General features: G+C 37.6%; 1 protein-coding gene across 1 annotated transcript in view; it reads left to right on the forward strand.

Moving 5' to 3' along the window:
* Positions 1–10995, forward strand: part of Dnajc25 (DnaJ heat shock protein family (Hsp40) member C25) — a 19832-nt gene that overhangs the window by 418 nt on the left and 8419 nt on the right. Inside the window, exon 2 of the mRNA XM_010639462.2 lies at positions 7–55. Within this exon, the coding sequence (XP_010637764.1) occupies positions 7–55 (49 nt within the window). The remainder of the gene's footprint in view (positions 1–6; positions 56–10995) is intronic.

Here is a 10995-nt window from a genome sequence, read left to right on the forward strand (position 1 = left end):
GCGGAGCGCCGAGGAGGCTTTCCTGCTGGTGGCGACCGCCTACGAGACTCTCAAGGTACGGGCTGTGGGGAGGACCCCGCGGGAAGCGAGTGGTGTGGCGCTTCGGGCCGCGAGGTCCTCCGCGTCCCGGGTCGGCCGCCACCCCGACCTTTAGGAGCCTCACGTTTCCCGCGTGGCTCTGTGAAAGCCCTCTCGGCCCACTGGCCAGAATGGGAAATGAGAACCTTCTTGCGCCTCGGGGGCAGGGGGACAGCCAGCCCCCTCCTCTTTTAGTCATTGTGATGGTAAAGCTTTGGATATTTTATGATTTCCTGAAAGCACTCTGATAACGTGCTGTTCACCCTCGAAAAGCAGGGTGATTGTTGTTTTTAGGATCTGGGACAGGACCCAGGAAAGGCCTCGAATATTGAGCAACAGTGTGATTGTGCACATTTGACGAAATAGAAATTTGGTTTCTAGGGATGGTGTTAACAAAGAAAGGCACTTAGATTAGGTTTTGAGGAACTGTCATTAGGCTCTGACCCTTAGACCCGAGAGATCTTCGATAGCTGTTTCTTCATATCCACTATTAAGGACCTGGTACCTCCTCACAGCGTCATTATGAGGATTTAATGATAACTGTAAGAAACTCCCTATATAAAACCCGTAAATAAATAATTAATGACTTGGGGAGCAAGACTTGAGAATTTCTGGCACAAAATATTTTTTGGACATATGTTTAATTACTTGACAAAGGTTTTATTGTGTCCTGTGAGGCTGGAGATGGAGAGAGATATTATAGCATGATGCTATTTTCTGTTACTGCAAAAATCAAATCGTATAAGAACTCATCAAGTATATGTCCTACTTGGGTGGATCACTGTTTCAGGGGCCCCATCATGGTGATGCAATAGCCTCTGTAGTTGTAGGGTATTTCTTTCTTAGTGTTTTTCTTTTTTCCTAAGGTAAAGTTTTCCATATAGTTATACTGTATAGTCTGCTTTTAACGACTACTTTGTGTCGATGTACTATAATTCAAGTCTGAATTGTTTCTCCAAATTAGTCTTATGGAGCTGAAAATGCTGCATATTGTGTCAAGGAGTTAGAGACTCTTCATGCTTTTCAGAGCAGTGTGGGTATTCAGAGTTATAAAATGAATGTTGCTTGGTTCACTAATTCTCACCAGCATTAGTTAGATTGTAATTGTCATAGGCAATGAACTGAGGTATAGGGAGGAAGCTGGGGAAAATGCTGAGGCTGGAGAGCTTAGTTGCCCATTACTTTGAGTGGAGTGATGAGGACAGACTTGAGAAAAGTGGGAAAGAACTCTGTCTAGCTAGGGTTGCCCAGTGTGTGAAGCCCCAGCTTGGTTTTTGTGTTTTTTGTTTTTTTTGTTGTAGGACAAAGGTAGCGTCCAGGCTGCTGTGTTCTTTCAGTAGCCTGCTCTTGCCCTGTAGAGTGTACTTATTTTCTACTTTTACTTGGCCCCAAAGCACTCTGTGCAGCCTGTTTCTTTTCCTACCTTTTAATAAATGTAAAACCTTGTTACCGTTTAAAAAGAAAAAAAGATGGGGTCCAGGCAGTCAGCCTGCTGGTAGTGCTCCAAAGTCCTGGTGGTGCAGAAGGAAGCTCTGGACAGGCAGAACTTCCACAAGACAGGACAGCAGAAGTGCTGGCCCCTGTTATCTCCTGCTGGGTTCTGCTGATATGGGATATGGGTAAGTTTGGGATGAGAATGGTGAGCATGTTGGTAAGAACTTTGAAAATATGGGCCAAGGTTACCAGCTAGAAAGAGTGATAGTACAGAAACTCTTGCTGGGAGGCCTCCCAGGACTCTCTGTTCTTGACATTTTCTCCAAGAGGGTTTCAGAGGACTGATCTGGTGCATATGTTGCCTCTAAAGGCTTCTACCCCTGAAGTTTAATACTGATTTATTAACTGATAAAAAGCTAGTTTGTCCACTGAAGGAATTTTGAGTTAGTTAAACACTAGTATGGTGGTAGAAAGTCACTCTTTTAATGAACTTTAACAGGATGTTTGTGGTAGCTACAAATACCTCCCAACAGGGAACTAAACATGGAGATGTACTAAGGAGGGAACCTGGGGAGTGTTCTGTGGCTCTTCAGCCTCCCTACTCCTAGAGGATAGAAATTATTTTTGAGAGAAAAGAGATGTTTGGAAATAGCCTGGACCTTTGAAAATCAGACCCAGCAGAATTCTGTAAATATTGTTGTGTAAATTAAGGCAGTGCAGCAGTATTTAGCATATATGACTACTGGGGATTCAGGGAATTCATGGACTTCGGAAGTCAGTAAACATACTCTCACTAGCTGTATTAACATTGGATCTCATAAGGGAACACTCTAGTCCTGCTTACATATTCATATGTGGCTATAGCACTTATCACACTGCCCTATAAATATCGAGTAGCCTTTCTCCTTTCTATAAACCACACTCCTTATTTTTTGTGTGTATATTCATAGCACCTAGCACAGTGTCTGGCACATCAGATAATGAATGTTATTTAATTAAACTCATTGGGGACAGATTCAGATAGAATGGAAGTTGAATTTCTGGCATTTTACATCGTTATAAAGAACATTTACCAAAATTAACTGTAATTTCAAAGAGTAGTATAGATATGTAAATTGGATGATTATGAATGAAAAATTACTGCATGAGAGAAAAACTATACTTCTTTTAATTTTTTTTTAAAAACTGAGAACAGTGATCATTTTGGAATAGACGAAAATTGAAGGAAGCACGAGAAATGGCATAGAAATAAACAGATGCAGACTCATGTGGAAAGGATGAAATTAGAAAAACTATGGTAAGAAATGAGAAAATAGTAGGACTTGACATCATTTTGCAAGATCACAAGAGAAGAACATGGAATATTGCTAGCATGAAAGTTATCTGGCAAGTGGAAACAATATGTAGAGTGAACCTTCTATAATTTCCTTTATATATATTTTGGGGGGGTGGTACTGGGGATCGACCTCAGATCCTTGTGCTTGCAAGGTAGGCGGCGTCCAGCCAGTTCTGATAGGTGCTGGGGAGGAGATGATGACAATGAAAAAGGCATACTTGATGACTTTAAACTTTTAATGTAGCAAGGAAGACAGATACTTATTTTTTAATTATTATTTACATTATATACTAAAACAAAGGAGACATATTTAGTTTTTATTTATATTATATAATAAAAGTTTGTGCATATTATGTTGCAGCATGGAGAGGAAAGCAATTATTCCTGTTGGGAGATTAGAGAAGTATGTATTGTTTGAAGTAAGAAAAAAGTCACCCAGATTGGTAGTGGAAGGACATTTCTGATAGGTGGAAAATGTAATTAAAACTTAATTAACAGAAATAGAGCATCATGAATTTTCAAGGCTTATTCTAGGATTGAGATATAATTTGGGAGATATAAGAAGTATTCACATAGAAGACTCAAAAGATTAGAACTATAACAAATTCAGCAAGATAGCAGGATACTAATCAGCACACAAAAATGAATAGTGTTCTGTACATCAATAATGCATTCATCAAGAAAGAATTTAGGACAGTAATACCATTCAAGAACCATGAAAAATTAAATACTAGGTATTAACCTTAAAAAGGAAGTAAAAGGTTTCTATAATGAAAACTATAATACCCTGAAAAAGAAGATCAAAGAGGATACCAGAAAATTGAAATATATCCTATTCTTGGATAAGTAGAACCAACATTGCCAAAATGGGCATACTTCCAAAACTGATACAGAGATTTAATGTAAGCCCAATCAAGATGATCTACAGCATTCTTCACAGAACTAGAGAAAGCAATCCTAAAATTCATATGGAACCAGAAGAGATCCAGAATAGCAAAAGCAGTCCTGCACAACAATAATAAAGCAGGATGGATCAAAATTTCAGATTTCAAGTTATATTATGAAGCAACAGTGATTAATGCAGCATGGTAAAGGGACCACAAATACACACTGGAGGAAATATAGGCTCCTGAAGAAATGATGCTGGAAAACTGGCTACACACATGCAGAAGACTGAATCTAGACCCTTACTGCATCATTGATGTTACATCAGTGTAACATCCACTATGTACTAAACTGAAATCAAATAGTTTAAAGATCCAATTTTTTTTTTTTTTTTAAGGCAGGGTCTTGCTATGTAGTTCAGGCTAGTGTTGAATTTACTGTGTAGCCCATGCTGGCCTTGAACTTGGAATGATCCTCCTGCCAGAGCCTCCTAAGTGATGGGATTACAGATGTGCATTACCACTCCCAGCTAAAGATCAAAATATTAAGATAGAAACAATCTGCTGGAAGATAAAATGGGTAAAACTCTTGAAGATACAAGCTTAGGCAAGGAACTGTCTGAACAGAACCCCAGTTGCACAAGAAATAACATCAGAAATCAAAAAATGGGGTTATATTAAATAAAAAGATTCTGCACAGCAAAGGAAACAAACATTGGAGTGAAGAGACAACCACAGAATGAGCAAAAAATTCTTGCTAGCTACTCCTCTTAGTTACTCCTCATTGCTGGGACAAAATACCTGACACCCACAAGTTAAGGGAGGAAAGGTTTATTTTAGCTCACAGTTTGTGGAGGTTTCAGTCAATAGTTGACTGGCTCCCAGGTAGACAGAGGGAATGGCAAAGGAGAAATAGTCCCATTACAGGGCAAGCAGGGGGCAGCAAAGCAGCAAGTCTCCCTTTTACTTTTATTGTTCTGTCTAGGCTACAAGCCTATTGGATGGTGCCACCCCTACCCAGGGGGGCTTTCTGATTTCCCCACCCACAACTATACTAACCCCATCAGTGGACTAATTTCATTATCATACACCCTTAATCCAGATTCACAGACCCTAGATCTACCCACCTCTGAAAAACCCCACCTATGAAAGCATGAGACTTTGAGGGGGCACCTAGATACAAGCCGAAACATCCTCAGACAGAAGATTCATATATAAAGAACTAAAAAAAAAAAAGAAGGCTCCCCGCCAAAAATATAGAGGGCCCAGTGAAAAATGGACAGCTGAAGTACAAATGGCCAATAAATACATGAAAAAAATCTTCAACACTCTGGCCATTAGAGAAATGCAAATTAAAACACACTGATATACCATTTTACTCTAGAAAGAATGGCTCCCATCAAGTAGTCAAATAATGATAAATGGTGCCAGGCTGTGGGAAAAAGGAACCCTTCTACGTCATTGGTGAGAATGTAAACTAGTATAACCACTATGGAAATCAGTATGGAGTTTCCTCAAAAAGTCTAGAGCTAGAATTTCCAGCTCTTTTCCTCCTAGGTATCTTCTTGGAAGAGTTGAAGATCCTATACCACAGTAATACTGCTTACTCACGTTTGTAGCAGCACAACTCATAATAGTTAAAATTGGAAAATGGCCTGTAACACCCATCAATATATAATGGTATTTATACACAATGTAGTACTACTCTGTTATAAAGAAGGATCAGTTTGAGTCATTTGTAGGAAAATGGATGTACGTTGAGCATAATGTTAAGTGAAATAAGATACACAAGCTTAAATGTTGCATGGTTTCTCTTAGGTAAGAAACCAAAAGTATAAATAAAGAGCAAAATAAAAGATAGGTAATAGGAAATAGAAAGATACTTTACAAATCAGAAGGGGACTAGGAGATAGAGGAAGAGGGCAGAAAAAGAACTAATACATATTTTGTACATGTATCAACTTCCTGCAATGAATGTAATCATTACTGAAAATATGTATTAATAAAATTTTAAAAATTAAAGTATTTGTATGAGAGAATATGTGTATAGGTTACATACAAATACTAAGGTATTTTATATAAGAAATTTGCACATCTGAGAATTTGGTATCTACAATGATCCTGGAACCAGTCCCCCATGAATATTGAAGGATGACTGTTTTTTATGAAATATTAAAGTTATATTACAGTTGTGATGCCAATAAACAACCAAATTAGGAAAATATATAGATTATAGAAAGCAGATAGTTTTCATTTCACATGTCTACTCTGATTGGTCCTGAACACCTAGAATACTTTTAAGATCCTTTCTTGGTTCAATGAGAAGGAGTGACACATTTGATAGTGATTTCTTTCATGGGTCCAGAAGGGTATTGTATCTATATTATATATAATATAACTTATATATATGTGTGTGTGTGTGTGTGTGTATATATATATATATGTATATATATATATGTATATATATATATGTGTGTGTGTGTATATATATATATATATATATATATATATATATATGCCACATTTACTCTTTCTGCTTTGAAACCATGTTATATTATATTGATTCTTTAACTTCAGCCCTTTCTCCCTACTTATAGTGGAGATTGATTATATACCAGATATTTTTAATTCTGGTGCTTTGATTACTGGACACATGGTGTCATCAGCAGCCTCTCAGGGTTCTTGATCAACCCAGAAACTACTGAGTTGTAATTGTAGCCAGAGGCCAGACAGTTGGTGACATTTTAATTTAGGTTGTATGGAGATACCATGGGTAAATGGAATATTTTGAGATAAGTACAAAGGCCTTTCTTATGTTTTCTATGGACTTTGTAGATGTGCTCCTTCTAGGTTGGAAGCCTGTGAAATACATGGGAGGAAGAATATTTTAAGATGCTGGAACAGAGTTTGGGATCAGATGATGAATGATCCTTTAAACTGTATTCAGGAATTTGAACTGTATGTTTTGAATACTTACCAGTTTTTAAAGTAGAGAAGTGAGAAAATCTGTTTGTTTTTGGAAGAAAACTCTGGGAGCAGTATTGAGGATAGGTTGGGTAATGCAAGAAGATATTTTTGATTGAACTCTTTTTTAGAGTCATCTTTTGGAACTCATCATTTCTCTTTTGTAACCTGAGAATTTGTTGGTTAATTCCCACTCCTTTTGCTTAATTTTGCTTCCTATACTGTATACTGACATGTACGCCTGTACATGTACTGAAACTGTCCTTGTTAACAGGTGAACAGTCCTACTTCATCACCTAATCCCATGGCTCTTCCTTGCTTCTTCTTACTGGTATTCTTTGTGGCGTTTCGTACTGTTGACCATTATATTCTTCAGAGTATTTTGTTTTGACTTCCTTGATGCAGTTTTCTCCTGTTTTTCCTATTTTCTAGCCATTTATTTTCAGTATTTATTTATGTTTTAATTTATTGCTTTTTTCAAGGTGCTGGAGAGATTGCGCCTAGGGCCTTGGGCATGCAAGGCAAATACTGTACCACTGAGCTACTCCCCCAGCCCTTTTCAGTCTTTAAAGTCCTTTCCTCCTCATATGCCTTAAATATTGCTTTTTCTTAGAGTTCTGTCCTTTGTGTCTTTTTGTTTGTTTGTTTTCTAAGCAGTACTGACAAAACTGTATCTGTGACTGTAGCCCTGCTTTTAGGCTGACAACTCTAAAACCTGCATGCTTCGCAGGCACGTTTTCCACTGCTTCTCATATATAGCACAGAAACCCACAGTCAAACATGTCTGAAGTCAATCTTGTTATCTTTTAAAATTTTTTCAGTGTTAGGCATCAAATCCAAGGCCGTATACATATTAGATTAGTACTATCCTACTTAGCTATATCCACAGCCCAGTATTTTTCTTAGTTAAATCATAAACTTTAAAAGAGAATATAGTAATGCTTCTCATATAAATTTGAGATGAATCAGAGATTTACTCTAGCTCATTCATTAGTGATGGAACCAGTAAGATATAAAATTAGCATAGAAGAGAAACACATTGCATATCGGTAGACAAGGACTACAAAATACCTATAAAAGCTGATGAGCCCGAGAAGGTAGTGACATCTGTAGTCCCAGCTACGGGGGAGGCTGAGGCAGGAGGTTAGTAAGTTCAAGGTCAGCTTGGGTAACTTCGTAAGACTATATCTCAAAAATACAAAATTAATAAATTATTTAATTTAAAGTTCTGGGGACATAGCTCAGTGGTAGAGTGCTTGTTAACCATGTTCAGTGCCCTAGGATCAATCCCCAGTCCTGGGTAGAGGAAGTAATCCTGTTATCTGCAAGGCAGTTATCAGTTCCATTCCACAGAACACAGTTTGCCTTTCTGTGAACAGAAATTTTTTGCATTATTTCCAGTTTTTTCGAGTTACTTCTGACTTAACAGTTAATGTAGGTTAATCAAAGACAAAGAAGGGTGTGTTCCTGTAGGAATAGATAATTCCTAGAGGCTCCAGAGCTTGAAAGGATATCCAGTAGTTTTCATATTCTCCCATTGCAAAATCTTCCAGTTTTTCCCTATATGTTCTCTAAATTTGCTGTCATCCTCTTCTGTTCTTGATCTTTTTTGTTTTTTTTGAGACAGGGTCTCACTATGTAGTTGAGACTGACCTGGAACTCACTATGTAGCCCAGGCTAGTCTCGAACTCACAGCGATCCTCCTGCCTCAGCCTCCTGAGTGCTGGGATTACAGGTGTGCGCCACCACGCCCTGCTTTTCTGTTCTTGATCTTAATGAATAACATGAACTACATGATAACTGTTAGAAACTTCAGTATCATGCTCAACATCTCCTTTGATTCATATATGACCCTTTATCAGGTCCTATTCTATTTCTGAGCCACTAAAGTTGCTTTTTCCCATCCCATTTTTTTAATGCTACCAGAGTTGTTATGTTCTTATACATTATAAGTACTATGCAAACGTTTTCATACTTTGAAACATTTCATTTTTTAAAAAAATCACAGACAATAACACCATAACTCTGGCATAGCCGATAAGATCCTCCATGGTTCTTATCCAGAATTACCTTCCTGGATGTATGTACTGCTCCTTTGTAAATTCCCTCAATGCTCAAGCTTCACTGAATCCATTGTTCTTTGATGCTTCTGTACCGTAATACAGTACTTGCTATTTCCTTAGTTGGTTTCACCACATCTTATCTTCCTTTAAAAGATACATCTCTCATTTCATCTCTGTGAATCCTGTTGCCAGTGGTCTCAGGTAGAATCAGTCCTTTGCTCCTTAGCATGTCAAATTGTGCTTTTATTGCATGCTGGATTCTTTTTCTAGAAAGGGAGGGTTCTTAAGGCCCCTTTGTATTTAACGCAAGCTACCTGAGGCATTATTTGCTGAATCTAAAGTAGTAAAGGCTTTTCAAAGTGCAGGTGATCAAGTAGGTGATGATACTATTAACTGAAACACAAACAACTAATTTTGGTTTTGAGCCTGTTGAGTTGGAAATATTAACGTTACATTTAGAAAATGTTCAAGACATAGTTGAAAGTAGGAGAAAGCAGGAAAAACAGATTTGTCTCTAAGAAGTGACAGTCCAAATCATAAGTGTTGTTCAAGTGACACAGAATGAGAAGACATGTGAGAAGATGGTTGTACTAGTGACTGGCAGATAGGAAACAGAAAGGAGATGAAACTGAGAGCAGTTAATTTTTTTCCTCTTTAGTATGGCCTGGAAAAAAATTTAAGGGAAAGAAGCTACATATTTTTTTTCCCAGAAGATATATTTTAAAGCATTGTTTGTGTGTGATTCTTCTAAAAAATCAGATTAATATATATTTTTAAGAATGAAAAAATATGATTATATTTTCATCTATTATTGATTCCTGGCCTTTACCCTCTGAAAGTGGCTTCTGTACTCTGCAATACAAAATTTTAATTAAAACTGGCTGCAATATTATATTATTGCAATTTATGTTTATCAAGATCAAATAATTCATTATTACTGTCAGGGGGTAAGAACATTTTGTTTTTTTGCCTCTGGGGAGGGGGATGATCATTTTCATAAGAGAAGGAAGGATTCAGTGCTTTCTTTGCTTGTGGGTCTCCTCTTGTTCACTTTTGATCTAGATATTGGTGGTTATGTTCCAGTCCTCCTGCATATGCCCAAGAGGATTGGGAGTGGACGGACAACAGCAGAAGCACCATTTATTCCTGTAGAGATTAGAAACAAGTTTATTGCCCTGCTTGTCAAGGCTCAGGACAGAGAGGAGGAAGAAACAAGTAAAAAGGTTTTGGTTTTGGAAAGAAGTTGGAATCTCCTGACCCTGGGACATTAAGATCCACAAAATTGCTGAAAGAAAAAGTACTACCTTATTGAAAGGTAAGATATTAAACTGTTTTAAGGTTTAAGCTATTTTAGCCACATAAGCATATTTTCATAAACTGAATTCAAGCAGTCATTTCTGCCAACCTCAGATTTTTGTGACATAATCACCAGTGCTGGTGAAAAGGAGACCTATGTGGCTGGAGGGATGTGTATAGTGAGGGAACATCTTTACATCATGTCACTCCATTTTGAAATGACATTTACTGAATGCCAGGCACTGTGGTAGGCCTTTGATATCAAGAGTTTAACGAGTTACCCTATCTACCTTCTAGAAATAACTCATTTAAGGACAAAAACAATGATGATTGCAATGTGATAAGTGCTATGATTAATAGGTGCTAAGTGTAATGAGTGGTTCAGGGGTCAGAGGTGTAGCTCAGTGGTAGAGTGTTTACCTAGCACATATGAGGCCCTAGGTTAGATCCCCTGCACCCAAAGCAAACAAATGAACAAACACAAAATGGTGAGTAGTCCATCTCCGTCTGAGGAAGTAACATCCATATCCTTAAAAAGCCCATAATGTTGGAAGAAAGGGATGGGCTTCAAGTTCGGGAAAATGACTTATTCAGAGACATAGGTATGAGAAGCATGTTGTATTGGAAGAAGTCACCAAATGCCAGGATTTGCTATCTGAATGCTTGCTATGAGTAGAAGAAGGAAGAGTGATATGAGATGTTAGATAGGTAAATTTGGGCCAGTTTTGGACTTTGTTGCATGCCAAAGAAATTTTAATTTTGTCCATGGGGAAACATTGAAGATACAAACAGGAAACTGTGGGACTGCCTTAGTTCTGAGAAGGGGAGGAGGAAAAAATAAATACGGTGTTACAAAACAAATGTACCTTTTCTTTCTAATTGAGTCTCAAAAAAAAAAAAAATAAAGATGGTCCTTATTTCTTTCTTTTTTTTTTTTTTT

Source organism: Fukomys damarensis, unplaced genomic scaffold, assembly GCF_012274545.1.
Source record: "Fukomys damarensis isolate Sample0158 unplaced genomic scaffold, DMR_v1.0_HiC HiC_scaffold_36, whole genome shotgun sequence".
NCBI lineage: Eukaryota > Metazoa > Chordata > Mammalia > Rodentia > Bathyergidae > Fukomys > Fukomys damarensis.